The 23,185-nt window shown below is 36.0% G+C and overlaps 1 protein-coding gene across 1 annotated transcript in view; it reads right to left on the reverse strand.

Moving 5' to 3' along the window:
• WDR70 (WD repeat domain 70) overlaps nt 1-23,185 on the reverse strand; it is a 125,022-nt gene that overhangs the window by 15,185 nt on the left and 86,652 nt on the right. The window contains exons 11-13 of the mRNA XM_054652452.2: nt 19,604-19,703; nt 13,609-13,693; nt 12,430-12,568 (exon numbers count right to left, since the gene is read on the reverse strand). Coding sequence (XP_054508427.1) covers nt 12,430-12,568; nt 13,609-13,693; nt 19,604-19,703 — 324 coding nt within the window. The remainder of the gene's footprint in view (nt 1-12,429; nt 12,569-13,608; nt 13,694-19,603; nt 19,704-23,185) is intronic.

A 23,185-nucleotide genomic window follows, 5' to 3' on the forward strand; every position in this document is an offset into this window, starting at 1 on the left:
CCTACTCCAGGCAAGTGAGTATGTTAATTGCAGATAAAGAACTGTTTTCCTGCCTTTGCCTACGTGCACATGTAGGTAGATACCCATCTACTGATACTGAATTTTTCACAACTCTAGAATGGTTGTGCTTGGAAGAGAGCTCTGGAGATGATGAATTCAACCATCCTTCTCCAAACATGGTCAGGTACTACAGACACCTCAGGACACCACCCTGTTTGTTTTTTAATACTTCCCAGGATGGAAATTTGAGAGTCTCTTTCAGCAACCTGTTTCAATGTACAACCAGCCCTACTATAAAAAAAAAAATAAAAACCCAACCACAAACTGCAAATAATTTTCTTCCATTTAAAACAAGAAAAACCTATGTAGATTCTGAAAGTAATAAAATGTCAGGTCATAGCTTAGCAAATGGAAAATGCCTTGCAACAAAGAAGAATGATAAAATGCAGAATGCATCATCAAACAAACATCTTCAACATTTGAAAAAATGACTTCTGTGATGGCTGAATGTTTTGGACACTATGCTTTTGGAGCATGAAGTCCTGGAAGCCTGTCACAAAAAATCCTGAAAATAATTTTTCCACAGACTGATGTGGCCAACTTTGTGATTATAAGAAAATTACAAAAGATAATTACTAGTAATGATTTAAAAGTTGTTTTGCATTTTTGCTATGGCAAAAGCATTAAGTTCTTCAAATTAAATAACTCTGAAAAGCTTTTGGCAATGTCTATGCATATACAAACACAGTAGCTTGCATTGGGAAATACTGGGAAAACACTGTGAAAGTATTTTTGCGAAGACAGACAGGGAAAATATTAAAAATATTACCCAAAAGAGAAACACTGCAAGTTTACCCTCTTGATTCTCACTGTGAAAGAGGTTAGAACAGATTCAGTGGGTGGGTGTCACTCTCTGTAGGCAGTTCTGGGGTGTTTCCCAAATAGTCTCACCCCTGTCAGTCTGTTCTCAGCTCTGTACTTTGAGTCATATGAACAGAGCTGTTGCTGCAGGTAAACAGCACCAAATAATTTTTCTGTCAGGTTATTCTCCATCTATGTGAGCTCACTAGGCAACTACACATACAGCTTTTCTGGTACTGAACAAGTAATAGTGCTTTGACAAGAGTTAACAGCAGTGTCTCTAAATGAGAAACTGAAGCCTCATTTTCTGTAACACAGAATGGGACACATGCTGGCCTAGGAATACAGCCCTGTGTTTAACAGGCACTGTGAAGAATAACTAAAGCAGATTTGTCAGCAAGCAAGAGCTAATTACCTCAACTGAAACTTTCCAGAGTACTTGGGCAACACCCTGACAGGAGTAAACAACACAGAGAGGGCATTTTACAAGGTCAGCAAGAAAGGATTTAAATGATTTGTGGCATAGGAGTGGAAAATTTACCCCCTAAGATGAAACTATGAAGCTGGTAAGGTCATGAAAACTACAGACTGATGTCAAGGACTGGAAGAATTTTCCTGGAGCTTTGCTTATAAAGGTGGTTTGAGACTGCAGCAGGAAAGGCAAAATTCAGTGACCACACTTCAGATAAAAACACACAGTTTTAGAGAGTGGATAGAGCTGATCCAGGAAGGGAAGTAGAGTCTCAGAGGGGTCAGTACAGGTCAGACAGGAAGGTTAATTACTTCTAGTAAGAGGGACTATGAATGGTTAGAGATCACACACTGGCAGTGATTATCCGGATGGTGAAAAGCTTCGGAGAGGATGCGCTGTGATAAAACATAAAAAGAGAAAAACCATAAGTGCATTAATTAATGCTGCATCATGCAGCAAGTACTCCTAGTTCCTGTGAATTACAGAGTATATACAGTCTTCGCATAAATGTTACATCTCAAACCTAAAAGATTTTTCTGAAGCATTTCAGAGCCTGAGCAGTCACTCAATCTTATTAGGATCTTTTGAATCTACCAAAACGGTTGCTTATAATGAGGTTGCTCATTATGTAACAAAATAACAAGAACATATATAAAGAATGTCACTTGAAAGCATTATTCACCTCTATCCTCCTTCACTCTGCTGCAAAAGATTAAAGGAAGATTCAGGTTTCTGTCTATCACTGTCTTCTTGAATTCCTATACTGACATTTTACATGTCTGTGAGCTGATCTTGTATAAAAGCATTGAATTGGTTTTTATTTGGTGCATTTCAGCTGAGATTCAACATCTCACTAACTTTTTATGCAAACAAGCCCCATGATAACAGTTAATCTTTTTCTCTTAGCAAAGTTTTATTAAACAGACATGTATGCTTGTACGCATATGGGGGCCATAATTGCAATAAGACTGGCATGATAATAATTTCACAATTTTCCAAAAAATTCCAAGAACGTTCATATTTTGGACATAAATAGGAATCACCATACACTCCTAGAGCACTTAGGTTAACAAGACTATATTCTCTCCTTGCTACTGCAAAATGAAAAATAAATTAGAGGGGCCATATTTTACAGTGATGTTTTAACTTCTTTTCCCTCCTTCAGGAGGTCTTAGTGCTTCTCAGTCAGGCACTGTTTTCTTTGGAAACTACCCTTTCTCCCTAAAGGCAGTTAAGTTTTAATGTTAAGTACCATGCAGTTATCTTTGAAAATGAACATTTCATGTAAAGTGTATTTTCAGATAACTCATGATAATGTATCAGCTTTTTCAAGTTCATTACTAAATCTTCTCCTGTCATGCAGGTAAGAGGGAAGAAAAACGTGCTTCCGTATCAGTTATGCACTCTTGGAATAAGCATTTTCCATTTTTCTTTCTTTTCACTTCAGGTACACATTTTCACTCTTCTCTGGCTGTTCTTGACTTTCAACTTCATTTGGTCCAAAACACCAGATATGACTAATCAGTTAAGAGCAGCTATCAGATGTTTAGGCAAAATCCACTGAATTACTGTCTCCTCCTATGGCTGTTAGTGCAAATATTTAAATGAAATCACTGACAACAAATCTGTTTTGCCAACTACATCTATCTACTTGCATCCCTACACTAAACTACCCTGAGAAACCGGAAATCTCTACTGAATGATCTGACATACAGCTAATATTCATACTTTCCCTGTGCTGAATGTGCAGTCAACATTCTACCTATAAACAGAAAATCAAAAGTGATCTTCCAATAGCCACTAGGAAAAAATACTCCTAATTTAAGATAAATACTGAAAATGTAAAGGAAACATGCTAATCCTAGGTTTTCACACATCTCTAATGTATGAGACAAGAATTCATGAGCATTTGATGTTTCTTTAAAAGCCTTACACTTTAGATGAAGTTCAGTAACTCCAAGGTGAAGCTGCTGATGTTTTGACAGTTGTTGGGAAATCAGGAGCAAGTAAGAGAGCGTAGGCTTCGCTCTCAGCTAGCACAAGCCTTTCATAGACTGGCAGGCTTTTCTCCTGTGAATTGCCTACAGTCAAAAATTCTTAAATCAACAGAAATGAATGCAAAAGTAACCCATTATCTCCTACTTTGCTATTGGCAAGGTCAGAAAACAAGAGATTAAATGTTCTAGCGCGTTAGTAGAAGACAATAAACACCCACGGAGGGAAGTGAAGAGTTTAGGTGGGACTTGTTTCATCAAACTTAACATGTCTACACTTTTAATCACTGGAGATCTATTCTTTAAATCTCTACAAATGTCTCCCTTTAAAGTTAACAGAGAGAAATAAGCATTTTACAGTGGACTTCAGCTAACCTATTTGAGAGATCTATTTTAGGACGGGATAAAATCACAGTCTGAATATGTTTATTTTTCTCTGTTGATTAGAAAAGGAGCCTAGGGTGACTGGATCAGCTGTAGACATCTATATTTGGTCAGGTGAATCCCTACAGCCTACAGTGGCCAAAACAGCTATAAAAGAAAAACAAAAAACTAATGAGGATCTATATTAGAGCCTGTTGTGCTACTTAGATGAAACTCTACAGTTAAAGATAAAGAATCCTGGTACCCATATTGAATAGTCCTAGTGCAGAAAGGATACACCAGACACAAACTTCTAAAACTGCCCAACAAATCTTGAAAACCTTAGCTTCAAAGATCAGGTGTAGCTCTGGAGATAGTTAAAAACTGAATAGGGGTTAAACAGAAAAAATTGTATATTTGCCCTTGTTGCTTACCCCTTCCTTCACCTACAATCTAATAAATAATTCCTCAGAATCTGTTCTGAAGCTACATAATAAAAAAGTGAAAGCAGGAGCTGCTGACCTAAGAAAATATTTTCCGTCAGAAGAAAAACCTAAACAAACCTTCTCTCTTTCCCATGTGAAAGCTTTGCTTCAGTGGCTGTGACGGTATGTGATGGGCTCTGTTTGAACAGCGCTGCTTGGATTCACTGCACTTGGCTGTCCAGGCAGTCAGATGAGGGACATGTCAGCAGGGAAGATAGCAAACATGTAAAATGACATTCTGACCGTGGTCGAGGATTCCATAAGGACAGGTGACCCCAGCTGTTGCTAAGTGGGGCTTTTCTGACTGAACTGAGTCTTTATCTTAAATGCAATCACTACAAATTCCAGTCTTTCTGAAAAAAAGCCTTGTCTGTCAAAATCAGTGCAAGTATGCATGCAACTAGTTTATTTAGCACATCTATTCTGTCCTTTCTCCTACAAAAATGTCCTACATACTTAGAGTGAAGAATCACTTGCAGTATCTTTTGCGCTTGCAGCACAGGAGCTCAAGTACTACTTAGGAAGCTTATAATAAATTACCTTCCAAATTAACATAATCTGTTACCTAAGCTTATATTATATTTGTATTTGAGAGCGGTAAGCAATTTCAATCTTGGGCTGGATAGAGGGATGAAATCTCAGTGTAGCCTTCCACCTTTATCTTCCACAGTTCTAGGACTTGTATATTAAGTCCTTCTGACTTTAGCAATATGTCTCCCCATAAGAGAAGGGAAATGTACAAACTTATTTCAGGAAAACACCTCCATTTATTTAATACAGTTTCGATGTCTTTGAATAAAACATCAAATGTTAAGATGCCAGCTGCTGAAGAGCTTCCCACTACCACAAGATTGTTCCCCATTCCTGTTTGGTTACTACTGCTTTTAAACAACTTCTGTAATTAGGAAAGATATTAAAGCAGGGGCTCTCAAGCTTTTCCATTTTACAGTGAGGTGTGGAACCATTTAGAAACTTCAAATATTTAGACTGCTGTGCAGTGGATATGAATCTAGTCTTTGTACAAACTTTCACAGACATGTTTTATGTGGCTCACAGTTTTCACAAACCAAAAAAAAACCTCTGCAATGTTTTATTTTATACATCTCAGCAAGAATGCATACACTACTTAAGAAAAGAGAGGAAAATGAATCAAAATATGTGAAAAGTCTCATGATGAGGAAAGATCCATATGCATTCTAACATAGAGGCACTGGAAAAGATCTGTCTCAAAGATCTCAATGCTTTAAAAGAAAACACTTCTCTCACACATACTCCATGAAGTTCAGAAGCAGGCCCTACAGACTTTTAAGCAAGTGTTTCAACACATTTTCATCCACATTAACAAATAATATTTTTCCAGCTCTAAGCAATTGGAATTTAAATGAAAAATTTTTTAAAAAATCAGAAACTTTAAATTCTAATCCGTAGATAATAGCAATTTTATCTGCAGAAATACCACCATTTCTATACAATTATCAAAGATCATTGACAATGATGCCAATTCCTACTGCACACTCTATCATCTCTTTCCACTGGTGTCTTAGAGCAGAGTGGTGATACAACAGCCATCTACCTGGCTTGCCATGCTGCTCCACCTGGAAACACCTGGTCAGCCTCCTGGAAGCACCAGAAGAGAGGATAAAACAGTGTAACTCTTATAAAACTGCTGAGTTTTAAACAATAATAAAGAAGTTAAGTAACAGATTTAGAAGTATGCCATTTTCAAATGCCTGCCAAGCTGAATAACAAATGCTTCCATCTTGTTTCTTCTTTTGAGCAAAAATACGGTTAACATATGTTCATACTATGTATGCTCTGATTTAAAAAAAGGCTGCTCACATAATAGAAATGTACTAATATTATATTTTTAAATCTACTGTAAACCTCAATTGCAAAAATCTTCACATTCAAGATTCCCCTGGAGCTCTTCCAAGGAAAAGAGCCAACTACAATAAATAAGGTGGGAAGCTAGGGAGTATCTACAATGTAGTGACCTGCTATCATTAGATTCAAAATACTCTTGAGAATACAGTAGTGGAGGAAAGAATACTAATGTTTTTCCCTTGTGAAACATGACTTAGAAAATGTGTGGAAATATTCAATAGAAAATGGACCAGAAATGGATAAAACTTACAATTCTGTATGTAGAAACCAGAAATACCCTAAAAATATTTTCAGAGGCCATTATTTTAAAGAAGGATTTCAATACAGAAAACATGGATAACAATGCTCTACCACTCAACTTTCAAGGTACAACTATAAAATATATTTTTACAAGAGCATGGAGCCACTGGACAATATTTTCCTCTTTTCATGAATAAAAAAGTAACTTAATCAAGGTGGCAACCTGTTTCCCTTGTAACTGCAATGTCAGGATTTTCAAACACTTGGTCTGTTAAAATTACAGCCACACTTTCATATATCATAAAATTAAGGAAGACAACCTTCATGTCCACTTCCACTCCCACTCCCTGTTACAGAGACAAAACCCTCACAGTTTATTACTTTGCATACCTCAAACCTCTAGTGACATCTCCCCTAAAACAAAGTACATGCTGCTCCAGGATACACAAAAGGAAGGACCACATTGTCCTTATATATATGGAAGCAGAAAATAAAAATTGACAGGTTACCACACTATAAAAGAAAACACATTCTTGTGATTCACCTCATATACTGGAGGGTGTTTTTGTTCACTTAAAAAAACACATAAACTGGGCCTTAAATATTGTATTAACTTACATATTGTGGAAAATATGGATTTTCCATAAACATAAAACAAATGGCTTTAAAAACAGAAACAAAACAGAAGTTGCATGATGATTTCTTGCAGAAGTTAAAAGAATTTATTTTTCTTAAATAAAGAAAAGCTTTAAATCTCAGTGAAATGGGCCACAGTGGAAAAGCCCTTTACTATATTACTGCACCTTATAAATAGTAAATGATATTGTTTAAGGTCAAGGAAAGAAATACTGCAGTCCTAAAGCAACCATGCATAAAGGATGCTGGAAGGTTCATATTCCTTATTCTTTCTTTCCTTTTCATTCTTTCATCTAAAAAGAAGCTTTATTTATAGCTTGTCTCAGAAGACCTTCCTGAAACATCCCTTAGAGGTATTTTCAGAAGTATTTAATAATTTAACTTTTGCTTATATTTGAGAAACTAAGAAAATATTGCAGAGTCCTCCTAACAGAAACAGGTTTCCCAAAACAACCATAAATCTGTAGTTTTGGACTGCTGCTTATCTACAATATTCTGTGGGATATTTAAAAAACTTGCGCATCTCATTTTATAATGAACACAAACTCAGAATCTTGGCTCACTCTTATATTAAATTATTACTTCAATTTACATTAAAAATCAGCAATTCCTGCAACTATACAACTACTTTTTTTTCTTTTTTTTGTTTCTTTTTTTTTTTTTTTCTTTCTTTCTTTCTCAGTGCCCATTCTTGCTTGGCAGTAACGGGGTGTAATACTTGTCCCTTCCATATGGGGAAAATGAGTACTCTACTGCTGCCAAGATCAATCTTGTCTGTAATAAAGATAACTGCCGGGTGATCTGCTGGAAGTAGCCAAATGAATGACAGACATGTGAGAGTGATTCAAGTGCCTATCCACAGCTATTTAAAATTAAACTGACACTGGGCTAAATGTTGTGTACCCATTTCTTTTTCCCATACACTAGGTATTTTTAACTGGTTCCCATGAAGATCTCATGCTTGCATAACCAAAGCAAGAATTAGGAATAAGACCTTCCTGGCCTTCATCTGGCAATGAAATCTCCCTTCCATTCCAGACTGCATATCCCAAAGGTGGGACCTCATTCCACAGCAGCTACAGGTCTTCCTGCCTCTCACACTACCTGACAAAAAGAAAGGGAAACAGCCTCTGAATTTCTGGACTTAAGCTGTGTACCCCCATATTCTGGCAGTATTGTTTCCTGCCATCAGTTTGTCTCTTTAACCATGTAAACTGAGTAAAGAAAGGTTCTGTGTGCAATTAATATTTCAGATTAAATAAGCCTCTAATACTCAAATTGATAAAGTTTAATAAACCTTTTTTATTATGAACATTTGACAGGGAGCAGAAGAACCTTTCATAAATAATACTGTCAAGATAGAAGAGAAAGAGACAGAAAAACTATGAAAACATTCATAACAGAATATTTTCAAATTCCATTAAAAAGACAGAATTCTCTACAGTTTAGTAAACATGATCACTGTCACAGTACAAAGCCCTCAAAATCTCCAATTTTATTTGTATACACTGAGCCAGAGCAAGGCTGGGGCACTGCATACACAGCATCAGCTTTCTTATGAGAGTGACAGAGGCAGGAGTTCCAACCCTGATGTTATTTTGATGTAACCTGCAGTAAGTAAAGGACCCTGCCATAACCTGCAGAACAGGTGATTTCTCTCCTTGATAAACTCAGGGAAAGAAAGAAAGAATTCACTGAGTGCTATTAACTGCAAAATTCCACTATCTGCATCAAGATACCACGAAAACAGCAGTCACTGAAGTAGAAAGGATGGTCAGAGAAGAACCAACAATTTTGTCTTTGTCCTGTTCACACCTCCTCCAGCTACTGGCCAGAGACAGAGCCTGTGGTCTCCAGCTCTTCTGACATTAGTTTTCTTCAAAAAGCATTGCTATTTATCTAAGGAGCTTGAATTCTACAGAAGTCCAAATGCCTACATGGTGGGATGGCATTCACAAGTGTTTGATGTTTGATGTTTTATTCAAACAGCTGTTTAAGCATAGATTGTGGCTGAGAAACAAAAAAACCCAAAACACTAATATACGAGGAAAAAAGCAAATTAATATTCTGTACCCAGCCACAACAGCAGAAACTAATCAGACTGCTAGACCATTAGTAAAACCACAAGTTTCACTCCAGCAGCTCTGAAACAGTAATGGATTTTCCCATGAAAACTTGAAAGAAAAGGTGAAAAAAGGTTTGTGTGGTATGATGGAAAGGAATGCCAAACAGCTTTGGTCAAACATTCCCATTAAATATTTCCTCATTACCCACCAAGTTCACTCGCAGGCCAATTTCACTGGCTATTTACCAAGGAGGTTTAAGAAAATGTTTACTGCCCTTTACTGCTTTTCAATTTTCTAGGCTTGCTGGCATTTCCCTTTAAAAAATCCTTGTGGAATTAAAAAAGTAACACATGAATAGTTTATACTATACTGAGAAAATCTCAGTAGATTTTCTGTTATTCTGATTTTATACATTCTACCACTAAACTGCTATACTATTACCTTCAAAAAGTTACTAAAGATGCCTTTTTTCTTTGGCAATATGGACTAAATCTCACTGAAATGATTTCATTAGAAATGAGAGCACATCAGGCTCTTTGCAGAGACAGACACTGGTGCACTTGTGCTTTTATTACACATATAGCATAGCATAACTTCAACTCTGAAATGCCTAAAAAAAAACCCAAAACAGAAAGAGTAAAATTATGTATTTAAGCACTAGGTAATATGGAAAATGTAAAGAAGTGTAACACTTCGTTGCAGAAAACAAACTAAAGTCTTGGATAACATTATGTGTTTATCTTTAATTACACTAATGATAAATGCTAACTGCTATTTTTGAGAGTATAAGGAAAAAAATGGAAACTAGGAAAGCAGCCGGTAGAAAGAAAGTAATTACTGCACTGCTGAAAAAAATGCTTTGATAAACTACACACAAGATATTAATCTCCCAGTTTACAGACCAATGATCTTTTCAACAAACAGCATTTACTGCTTACAGAACATAAAAGCCAGCTTCTTGAACATTCATTTGCTTTTAGCATGCCTTTATGCGTTTATATTTCATCAAACACAGTAATTTGAGAAGAACAAGTAAAGAACACTAATGAAAAGGCCAAAATCTACAAACAGTAGAAAGACCTTGAAAAAATATACTGCTTTTATTTTGTACAACCGCTTATAGGAATTTTTCTTCTTTTAGATTCAGATTGATATGCTAAACTGGGTTTTCCTTAGATGTGTAGAGTTAAAGGTATAAGCTAGACAGACTTGTACAGGTATTGGTAGTGCTGACTCACTGAAAATTATGTCATAAGATCAGTATTTGTCTAAATTCTTCACCTTTTAGTTCCATTATTTTCACTTCCACTGTGCAAAGCAGAAGAATGACAGTCTTAAATTTTATAACTACAAATGAAGAAAGCCAGCAGCACTAAAGCTCTATAGACCAAAGTGATTTACTACAGTCTTAAAAAGTACTATATAAATATCAGCACCTATACAAATTTATAGTATAAAATTATGAACCTGCTTGGACTTGTACACATACTTAAAATTTTACTATATTAGTGGCCCCAATGAAATTGTTTATTGACAGTTTCTTACTGTTGGGTCTCCATTTCATGTCTCTTTTGCATTTTTAAACGTAAAACAGAAATTTAGCTCTTGATTCTAAGAGAGACTGAGAGCAAAGGAATCTTTTGTGGACTCCCCTGTAGCACGATATATCTTGGCAGGTAAACAGACCCCTAATTTTCAAGACTTAGAAGACAAGTTACCAAATGAAAACAAAAATTTCTTTGAATGCAAAAAAAGACTGGTGAGCAGTATTTCTCAATATTTAAATGGTTTTGGAGATACAGGATCCACCATTGACAAGCTTTTCCCTCTTGCAGCCTCAGAGCTTAAGTGAAGTTTCTGCACACTGTTACTGACATGACCATTACCAAAAGGAGAAGCCATCATGACCACCTCCAAACACTCAGGTCTAAGGAGTTCAAATTCATTATGAATGGAATTATGAAACTGTTTTGGTTTTGGTGCCCACAGGCAGGAGAGCTCCTAAAAAAAATCTACTTCTTGCACTTTATCTTATGTAGCTGTTTTCCTTTTCTCTGTAATGAAGTTTCAGAAGAGATACAAGAGATACTGAGGCATTCATGTTTTCTCTCAGAAAAAAGTTATAAATACTTGGTTATAAGGCTTCTATCAGAAAATAAAAATCCCCTAGAAATTCTCATGAGTTTAGCTTGGTTTGTGGTTCATTATGTCCCACAGGAGAAAAACCAATTTAATTTAAAACCAATTTAACCAAAATAAAAGCCAATTTCTGCTGTATTTGGTGAAATTATTTAGTAGTAAGTAAAATTTCCAAAGTCATATAAAACCCCTTTCTATTTAGATTATATGTTTAAGATGAAAACAGGTGTTCTTCTGCACTAGGAAAAAACATGTGTTTTCTGCTTTGGTAAGAATTCAGCATTTTTAATTTCTGAGACAGCTGCCACCAAACTATAGATATAAGAAATCCATCTGTAAGCAGATCCCATTTTGCCTTGGGATGGACTAATGGAGAAAGCAGGATTCGAAAAGAAAATACAAAGCTGGTGGTGTAAAAACAACATCCAGCAGAAGGAGGTTTGGTCTGCTGTGCTAGGAAAACCTGTTGTGCTTGCTTAAAAAATATGCAGAAGGAGAAAATGGTATTTTGAAACAAAGTGACAAAATCAATAACCTGAAATACTCCAGCAACTAAAGGGACATAAGCATACATTGACATAGTTATCAGTGGCAATTCTGTTGTAATTTCACCCACTCCTATGGATGAAATAACACACCTTATGGGTGTTTGTTATCACCCTTAAGTTTACTTGTGTATCACAAGAGTAAAAGGACTTTTTCACCTATGGTATTGAGCTTTTCCCTTCTGCACAAGGGAATATGTAGCCAGTTCAAGCCATGAACAGACTCTTCTGTATAACAGGTTTACAGCTGTAGGTGTGTGTAGTAACTGGTGAGAACGGTGTTTTTGATGGATTTCTTAATAATGCCTTCTTTTTGTAGCAAATTGTTGCATTTAGACAAGCTAGAAACACATTCTAGAGTAACCACTAATCTGGTCTCATGGACAAAAACTAGTTTTGTCACAATAAGCCATTTCATCATGATAACTAGTGAAGTAAACAAACAAACATCTACATATTTTAGGATTTGTGTCCCACTTCACAGATCTAGAAGGGTTCACAGAAATTCTTGAGAAATGCAATGCTAACACCAGAGCAGGGAAGCTCTACTGCTTAAACACCTTGTCCTAGGATTTCTTTTTATTTAATTGAAACAATTATTCATATTACTCTAGCCCTATCTCTTAATCATGGAATAGGAAAATCAGAATAATGTTAGTAGGTAATGACTTGTATAAGGAAAAGGCAGCATATGAATATGATTTCATTCATATTTTGAAGCGATGAATAAACTAAAATACATACCGCATCTGTAACTTCTATCTCATACAGCTTCTGGAAGGTCTCACGATAAAAGAAAAACAGCTTCCCACTGCCACCACCCTTCTTGACAGAGGTGCCTGTGACAAGGATCTTATCATCTGGACTGAAACAACAATCTGTCCTGTTGAAGAAAAGAAAATAAGGGCAGATAAATTCAAAGGGCAGATAAATTATTAACATATCAAGAACTTAGATATAAATTGCACTCCCTAAAACAACTTTTTCTACTTTTTAGTCCTTTCCAGACAAAGCTTGAAAAGTATTTTGTGAGCCGTCACTTAGCGCTGTAGTTATCAATTAGAGTTATCTGTTACAATTGTTATTACAGTTGTGCACAAGATGTGCAAAACTGGTAGATCCAATAAAAATCCTCCTCCCAGCAAAATTCTCCTCCACTCAAAAGTCTTGCAAGCTTTTCAGTACAAGGAACACAAAAAAACCCCAGTACTTTAAAATCTGACTGTCATCGTAAGTAAAAAATGTGCTAATCATGAAATCTGGTTTTGCTGATGATACGTTCTTCAGTGATGCAAGGTGGTGTGTTTATACACTGGCCAAAAATATTTTTCTGTTTATTTTTCCTCTGTGTTACAAACTGCAGTTAAGATTGAGCTGTCTTTCTAAGATCTTGTCTTTCTAAGCTTGTCTTTCTAAGATCTTATTTCAAAATTACAAACTGTCCTTAGGGGATTTGGCTGCATTACAGCAATAGAAATGCAGATCAGACCAATAAAAATATTGAAAACAATACTTAGCACTATGCAGCAAAACAAAATCAGCACTTCTGACACTGTAACCTGAATTCATATCATGTACCTTCATGTTATGTCTAGTTTTTCATTCAGGTCTTTTTTTTATTAATTATAGACTAAATAAGAATAAGATTTATATCTATATCTCATTACACACATAAGGGCCTCCTCCTGAAATGTTACTAATCTAATTAGACTTAAGACATATGAGGCTGAAATATCACAAAAGTAAGATCTTTTAAAGCAATGTGAATCCCTAAAATGGACGAGAATTGTCACTTCACAGTTCTCCTTGTACAGTCCTCTCTGCACAACTGTGGACTGTGACAACTGAGAATAAGAACTCCAGCAGAACCCTTCAGCAAAAATACTGCTATTTCTGCTAATTGGAATAAATTAGAATACTTACATTGGAAAGAAGCTGGGCAGTCCATCTGCTGAATTAAGAGGTTTTTTAAATTGTCTAATATCCCATAGCTTTAAAGTATCATCTCCTATGAAACAGAAGAGACAGAAAAAGTTAGCAATAAAGAATTCAAATCAAGAACTTACACACATCAGAAAATTCCACTCTCTAATTCAGAGAGAAGGAGAACAAAATTACATAATAGAAGCATCCAAAATGGGAACAATTTGTAAGTTTTTCCTTGGTAAGTGACTATGACAGTGCAAGGTTGAGAAGCTCAATATGCGGCACTCCAGTAAACCAGAAACTTCTCCTCAGTGGCTCAATTCTATTGTGGTAACCCCTTCTATCAAGAACCACTATTCACAATGGAATCATATTCCTCAATCACTAATTTATTCTTTGTTTGTGAGCATTGATGTTTTGCTTCTAGGAGCAAATTTCAAGATATCTAAAGAAATTAAAAATGCTGCCATGAATGGTCTAGATCAAAAACTAAACAAGTTTTATATGTGTGGTTTTTACCTGTTCTGAAAATGCAATCAAGAAGAACATGAAAAGCACATGAAAGTCTTCCCCCTCCTTTAGCAGGCAACAAACTGCTATCTCATTATGGAGAAGAGGCCTGGAATCAGTCACAAATCCTTAGGGAAGGGGGTGAAGGGAAGCAAATGAAACCACACATACTGTAATGAAACATTTTCACCACACTACCTTTAGCTATAAAAGCCAAAATCAAGGTTACAAAAAGAGATTTGTAGCAATTTTCATCTGTGTTTGATAAACATGGTGTGACTGTAGGCCAGTAAAAGTCAGGCTGTTTATCCCTTTTTGAAAAGTTATGACATATTAACAAAATGAGAACAGGGGTAAAAAAAAAGAGATTAATTAGCTGTTCTCAGAGACATCTACATCTCCTCTCTGATCGTCCTTCTGGAACACATATTTCCAGCATGAGATGAGCTACAGAATTTGAGCTTTGAAGTACCTCACTCAAGCACCTAGACACATCCTAGCATTTGACAGCAGTGCCTCAGCACTTTCAAGGGTAAAAAGAAGGACATTTAAACAACAATTCCCTTTAAAAATATCCACACAAAAAGTTACAAAATCTTTCTGACCTAGGAGGCAAGACCTGCTTCCTTCCAAAGTACAAATCTTGCAGGGAAGTAATTTGGTTATCTACAAGTATTTTGTGGATTCATAGCCTTTGAGCTCAAGAGCTCAAAGGAGGCCTTGATAATAAAATGTTTTTAAAAGAAGTAACAAAGGAAATCAAGGCCAGCAGTGCCCTTTACAGGGAAAGCAGTAATGTGTGGCCTCGTACATCATGTATGTTTATATTAAAATCTAGGATAACTGCTTACTACAAAATATTTTTAAGAAGTGGACAACTTAAATAAATGATGTCTAGAGTAGAGTATATTTCTGTTCATTGGGAAGCTAAAAAATGACAAGAAAGAAAAATGTTGAGTCCCTGTTTTGGGAATATGTGTTTTCTTATTGTTTCCCAGTAGACTCCATCCCAAGTACTTCAAAGCATTTAGTCTTGTAAAATGAGCCCTCCCTTTTCCCTCCCACCCCCCAAGAAAAAAAAAATAAATAAAAACAAACGCTTATCATCGAGATGCTACATCTAAAGCACCAGCACTTTATAAATGTATGCAAAGGACAGCATTTGGCCACTTTGCAAATCTCCTGGATAGGGACAGATCTACGGCTAGCAGCCAAGGCTGTTCTGTTCCTAGTGGAATGAGCCTTGACATGATCTTCAAGCTGTAGTCCTGCCAGGTTTTAGCAGGAGAAATGCAGTCAGACATGTAGCTATAGCTCCTTTGCTAGCAAGAAAATCTAATGGGATAGTTAAAAAATTTAGAAGACTCTAGTAGGACTCAAATTTAGGGTTGATTTCAAGTCAACATTGTCTTAGAAAAGTAAGTATTTGGAGAGGGGAAAACGCTAGTAGAATGACTTGACTTGCTAATGCTGTGAAACTTTACCATCATTAACAATTTGCTCCAATTCAATTTTCCTAATTGAAACTCCCAGTGTGCAAATGCTAATTGGTTCCTAAATCTAATTTGCATTTCAATTTGAAATCACTGTCACCAAGATCACAGAATCTTGCCTTTCCTCAGCACCAAGGATTTTTCCCAGTAGGGTCCTTCTATCAATGCTTAGAAAGCAGCTTTAACAGAACTGCAGCAGTTGTGATATGTTTTTAATTACTTTATACATGAACAAAAATAGTTATGCTTAAACAAAAGCATATAAACAGAAGTTATGCAATTCAGTATGAATATTAAAATAGTCTACTCAGATCATTCAGTATTTTTTCTTGATGGCAGACTTCTCCAAAGCCTGGCAGGCTTATTTAAAGCTTTTATAGCATTTTTAGTAGCATTTCAAATGCTATTTTTCACCATTTTAATAAGTATACCAATAAACAGGCTCAAGACTGACACAATCAGGTCAAGACACTATTACGCCAATGGTATTGAGCACTGGATTTATCAAGAGGTAACAATTAGTTCCTAGAAAAACAGTCTTTGGTGAGCAAAGATAGGAATTTTCCAAATGCCCTTTAGTCAAAATAAGGCTGAAGCACTAATACTATAAAGATTTTATATGATTTTTTTCTTTTCTTTTCAGAAGATACTGACCAGGAAGACAAGCACATGAATGCGCATAGGCCCAAAAGAAGCAAAAGTGCTGCCAGGAATTCACAAAGACTACAGTCAGCAGCACTCTGTTTAAAAAGAGGGAGTCCTCTGCTGAAAGCAAAGCTCGATGACAGAAATTGTTCACAGAGATCAATGAGGCAAAGAAACATAGGAAATGGGAATTCTAAAAAGTTACAGCTTTGGGAACACATAGCATAACAAGCTTACCAGAATATGTTTATCTATCAACTCTGAGCCTTTCTAGGAAAGCTTACACTACATCTGTGAGAGACAACCTTACAGAAGAAGGTACCAGCTTCTGCATTCTGTACTGGTTCTACAGGAGGAGCTGCAACAACTACAGAGCAACATTTGGAGGCATCAAAGATTAGCACCAAAGCCAAAGATCCTGTGAAGGAAGTCACAAATCGAGGAATATATACCTACATTTGGAACACTTCTCAGCATCACCTGCATCCATACCAGCCTGATCAAATAAGTGCATCATCCTCTCTAAACATATCGAATGTACATACAAACATACAGCAAGAAGGATACCAGAAGACTTTCATAATGCCATTTCAGCTCTGAGTGTTGCACTTACCTGACTATGCCTATTAAAACTAGTAAATGTATTTCTGCCATGGTTAGAATGAACACCAGTGTTCAGCTTCTAAGGAATATTACTTGACAAAAACCCATCTGATTTTTGAAATGCCAATGTTTGGATTTACTGTGAAGAGCAATATGTTATTACACTACACAAAACAGTCTCTATACATGCTGCTGCATAACCCTTGAGCATACATGTTTCTATGTTTTAAACCAATTTCAAAATGAAGAAAGAAATACAAGTGAAATTAAAAAAGAAAAAAGACCAACAAAAATATCAAGAGTCAAAAAAAGATTTTAATTTTTTTTACAGTAAGACCTCAAGTCCAAACCTAATTCTTATCTCTCCCCTGCTAAACAAAGAAAATGTTCCACAAATACTACCCTTTATTGTTTCAAGCATGCAGAAATATCACTTTCTTAAGTTTCTGTCAAGTTACTACCTAATATCCAACAAGAATAGCACTGCAAACTTTCATAAGCAGCTCCTTAGGTTTTTATTTTCCCTTGTGCCTGCAGCTGAGCCATGCCTCATCTTCTCATATCCAACACAGATCTACATCAGATGCAGGAAAGTCCATCAGGCTTTCAATGAAAGTTCCCATGCCCCAAACAACTATCCCCTCTTTGATCCTCAGCACTTGGCAGGTGTGTTAATCTACAAATGCTGGATCCACATCTGCTTTTGTTGGTACAGATCCAAAGCAATACTCATATTAAAGCACTAACCAAACAAGTCAAAATAAGGTATGAATCCTCCTTACTTTCCAGCATAGTGCATACAGAGCTCTTTTTTTTCTCTTAATACACTAGACAAAGGTAGCACTTTTATCCACATTGAGTGGCCAAAGTTCTGTGCAGTCTTACATTCTGCAAACAATCAATCAACATTTTATACAGCTTAGTGCAGTGTGTGGAAGATAAAACCTGAGTAAATGAAAGTCTGTTTAACACGAGACAAAAACTGGAGACAGATGAGGAAGAGCAGGCAAGTAAAAGTGCCACGGGCAATAAAAATAGGAAAAGGTCATTTATGTGATCTAGATTCATAAATGTGAAACAGAAGAGAATTTGCATAAATGGAGGTTTCAAGACAGCAGTAGTGAATACCCTCACTAAGTAATAGCTTTGTTTGCTGTTATATTTAAAAGCACGCCAAGGTTTTTCCCTAAATTTCCTGAAATATGTTTGTGTGAAGTTTTTGGGGGCAATCACCACTGGCAGACAGACATAGTGTTTTACTTAGTGCAGAATGGAAAGACACAGAGTTCACATATTTTCCAAGCAGGACAAAGTCCACACATAACAAAAGTCTGGTTCAGTAAGGACAAAAAAGCTTGAGAGCTTTTACCTCACCACCTACAACCCATTCATGATGTGGCAGCAGAACTCTGAACAGCAGTTCAACTCAGGACCCTGAACAGCAGTTACAAAACTTGACAGCAGTTACAAAACTTAACTTAGTTAGTGTCCATATGCCTAGGGGCTTCCAGGATAAGACTACAAAGTCCTTACTCTGAAAGATGTGTTCTGGGAAACAACATTTGGAATCTTTGAAATGTGGCAAGATGTACAAAGAACCAGTGAGGCCGCACCCAATATCAGCTGCATTTCACTGTACCGACATGCACCGGGTCAGACACCCTTCAGGACAGGGGCATAGGGAGGATGCAAAGAAAATACAAGCTACTTGACTAGGAAACACATCCACTGCTTCAGAGCTTTTTTCGTCTATGAATACCTACATTCTGGTATTTTGTGTATGTAATCTCATTCTGTCTATGTACCAAACTGACCAGATGTTCTAAACATATGTTAGGCACAGTGTTAGCCAGCATTAATGTATACTGCCTCTCCCTAGGCCTGTTTATTTGGCCTTGGGGCAATGCTAATGCATACACAGAGCTTCTGGTTACAGCTGTTTTCTATCCAGACAGCTTGGCTTGTATGCTTGCACCTGCCTGCAAAGTACTGGGCAGACAAATTTCTGCAGGAAAAGCTGTCTTCAACAGACACCATCCTCTCCCAGTAATGAAGTTAATGAGTCCTCAAATACATCTCCGCCTTCTCAAGTCTTCTTCTATTATCTAAGACTCATTTATAAAAGTTTTATCTGAAGTTTACAATGCAAGCCTGTTTCCCCAGTCCTGTGGACATTCTGAATTCTTTTGCCATTGAAGTGTATTTTGAAAAGTCAATTCCAGTCATCAACTTTTGATGTTTTTAAAACAGATTAGATAAAAATTCCAATGAGGATAGCAAATGATGTTGCTTAAGAAAGGTTTATGAGGAATTAATACCTACAGAGAAGAGATAGTGTTATTGAGAGGCACTTCTCTTCCACAGAAGAACTAAGCAACAAAACTGGACTTTTTTTATTTTTAATTAAGCTAATGATTTCCTTTCAGTGTATTATTACTGCTAGATGAGAACACGGATCAGGAACTGTGTAATACAATCAGCAAAGTTGCCTTAAAATATTCCTTAATTGCAGTAAAATTCTCTTTCAGGAACACAGTATTGCATGGTGTATCAAATAAAAGTAGTAAACTGTGAAATACTTCATATTTGAATCACCAGTATCTGATTTCACTACCTTACCTCCACCACAAACATCTACATCAAACAATTAATGTGATCTATGTGGTTTGTTTAATGAACCATTTCATTTCATTGAAAACGTGTTACATTCAACAAGTCATAGGGTTCTTTCAATCACCTACCTCCTCTGCTGGCAAGGACAGTACCATCATAGGAAAATGTCAAACATGAAGTGTCAGTGCCTGAAGCATGGGCTTGCCTGCAGTGGAACTTTGTATGTACCTGTTTGCCAAACAAACAAAACATTACAAAATCAATTACAGTCACGAATCAAATAACAAATGAAACAAATGGGACAAACATTTCTTCATAGCATTTTCTGTGCTCTGCTGCTATTCATTATTCTCAACAGAAACCCCTACATTTTTAGGAGGTACAGTAGCTAAGTACTTCCAACAGACTTTTTAAAATGTTATTTTAGTTTTAAAATACGCTTTCATAACAAGAGCTTGAATGCAAGATTTGAATTCTTCATAGGTTTAAATATACAGTACAGATTTACATAGCATCAAAGCTCTTTGGAAAACTCCCACTAGCACTGAACAAAGGTAGTTATGCCTGGTTAAGATAAAAATACATTCCAAGACAGTTCTCAACACTCCCCTAAGCAAGCTTTTAGTTTCTCAAACTACCAAAATACAGTGTACATACTTTGGAAAGGACTGAAAAAATTTACTTTTGCCAAATTTAATCCCTGTCAGAATTCATGGCTTACATAATAGAGCAAAGTTCAATTGTGAGGTTTGTGTTCCATTTAGGTACTGTAAAATTCAAGTACGGGAACGATGTATGTTTTGTTTTAATTATTCCTATTTTGCTGATAATCCTAAAGAAAGGTTGAAATTGCCTTCAAGTTCACAATTTACTCTTGTATGGAGATCACTTCTTATTTATTAGGTCATTATTTAGTAAAATACCTAAAAATTCTATTAATAGGTAAGGAACTTCAAATTAAATTTAAATGGTCTTGTCAAATCAAGTTTTCCCACTTCCCAACCTAAAACAAGACTCTCAGCTAAGATTCCAAGACAGGAGGTGGAAACACAGGAAGGGAAAAAAGGAAAAGACAGAAACAGAGAAAAAAAAAATTGAGACAGGTTGATTCCTTTTTTAATACCTAGGTAATTATGCTTCTCATTTGCCCTCTTTTTGTAAAAGAAAACTAATTCACATAGTTGTAAAATTAGGCATTCAAGAGTTCAGGTTTTCCAGTATGACTGTATCTAATCTTCCCCTCTGTAAAATGAGGATTAAAACACAGAGAAGAAAATGGCAAATTAGTGACCTTGAAGTCCTTTATTTATGGTTGTGATACGCAAAACAAAATTCACACATATAAGCATATCTTTTCAGATGAACAACATGCAGCAAAATCAGACCTAGAATCCCACCCTGACAGTAAGAGGACAAAACAATGAGCAGCTGCTCAGTGATTTTTATCCAAACTAGGCATTAAAATAGACACATTTCTACAGAATAAAAAGAGAATATGATCACAAAAGGAGAATGTGATCACAAAATGCAATCACGCAGACTGATTTAGGCTTGCAAAGGAATCCTCAGTAAATTTATCTTTAAATTTTTAACTATGCACTTTACTAAGACTCTTTTAATGGGTTATTTTGTAAGTAAGAGCCACAAACTAGTGCGGTAATTAATGTGGTTTATTCTTAAGAACAGTTGTTCTAAATTTGGTTCAAAAGCTAGAGAATCTTTGTGTGATGATGTTAATAATTATTGCAAGCTTATTTTGATGTGCAGATTTGGTCAGTCATTAAGAGGAGTCACGTGAGGCGTTCCCTCCACAAATGACTCTTCAACAAACAAAGGGGGACTCCAAATACCAACAACATGCTTCTTACAGTATTTGAACACAGAATGCAATGGCCTACACTTAGCCATAGCAATTGTTTTGAAATTACTGTCACTTCCAGCCAATTATGCATACCCAGAAGTCTATGAACAGACTGCAGTTTACAAATGTTTGTCTTTGATGGGAGTGTTTATTAATATGAAAAACATATTTTGTGCATCCAATAGCATAAAATTTTCCAAGTATGTAGAAATGTGTAAAGAATAAAATGTAAATTGGCTATCAGGAAATAAATTTTCTGTAGTATTTATTAAACATTAACGAGCAATTAAAACTATGTATTTTTTGCCTAAGAAATACCATGGACACTTTCAAAAACAACATAAATGGCTAATATTCACACTTTAAAAAATGACAGAAAGAATACATTACGATATTAAGCTAATTCAAACAAATTGAAAAAACTTCACTTGGGCTCCATAACATTCCCATCCTTCCAGGCAATGTCACATTGACGTACAAACATTAAAATATCATTTTTTTCACTCTGCTGCCCAACTTATTGTAAGGGTGTAGGGTTTTATCCTTTCATTTCATCCTCAATCTGAAATTGTTTCCTCTTGCTTCATGTTGGATCCAAATTAAAACATAGAATGAGATCTGGGGTCCAACAAATGCCTTTTCTTTTATGCTTTACAAGCAAAAACCCTAAATGCCTAGGGATAGATAGCAAATCACATAACAGTCAGAATTTGTGTTATTTTCCTATGGTCAAAGATACTGATTTTATTTAGCATTTATATGTGAATTCATCAATAAAAGTTAAACTGTGTCCTTCAGGAATCAAACAACTCATCTTAAATTGGCCCCAGGTTGTGCCAGGAGAGGTTTAAATTGTATATTAGGGAAAATTTCACACTGAAAGAATGGTCAAGCATTGGAACAGGCTTCCCAGAGAAGTGGTTGAGTCACCATGCCTGGATGTATTTAAAAGACATGCCAATATGGCACTAGGGGACATGGTTTAGAAGTGGCCTCAGCAGAGTTAAGGTTGTATATAAAGTTGTAAATAGTGGGACTCAATGCTCTTCAGGGTCTTTTCCGAATGAAATTACTTTTTTACTCTACACCATGCACTATAGAGCCTTCTCAACTAAGTACTTATACTCTGACCAGTTTTTGCCCCTTTTTCAACTGTCCTGTAGAGAAAGGAAAACAGCAACATAACATATAGAAAACATATAGATGTCCAAAACTGATATCATTTGTCCTTTAATGACAAAAATTAAACCAAAAAACCAAATTTTGCCCAACTCTATCCAGCTTCAATACTTTAGGATTTCATGTAAAACCAGGCTTGACTGAAAGAGATAGTAAGATTGCATCAGCAATTCTGTGCCTTTAAAAAGAAATTTGCTCAGTTTACCAGTAAAAGATTGTTTTCCTAACTTTGAGCTCTGCAAGCTTGCCCTCCATATATTATTCTGCAAAGGAATATAACCCTGAATTGTAGTAGTAAATCAAATATTCTAAAATGATTGAAGGTTGAAAAGAAGTTTTTACGCATACTGGCAAACATTCATTGCAGTTTTCAAAGAAAATAATGTTTCTGGCCTCTGACCTCTTAGTATTTTTAACAGATGTCTAATCTTGCTAACAAATCATTAGCAAAAAAATTGTTATCATAATGTTTCTAGCTGGAAAGACATGTAACAACAGAACCAATGTACGCAATTACAAAATTTGATTCAAGAAGGGAAAGGAAGAGCACTGAAACATAAGATAAAGATGTCAAGATAATTAGGGCAAAGTGTATCTACATATCTCCTTCTTACCCTTCTCCTTTTGTTGCAGAGGTGCCCGCTATAATGAAGTAACAAGTCATGTGCCA

This window comes from Agelaius phoeniceus, chromosome Z, assembly GCF_051311805.1.
Source record: "Agelaius phoeniceus isolate bAgePho1 chromosome Z, bAgePho1.hap1, whole genome shotgun sequence".
NCBI lineage: Eukaryota > Metazoa > Chordata > Aves > Passeriformes > Icteridae > Agelaius > Agelaius phoeniceus.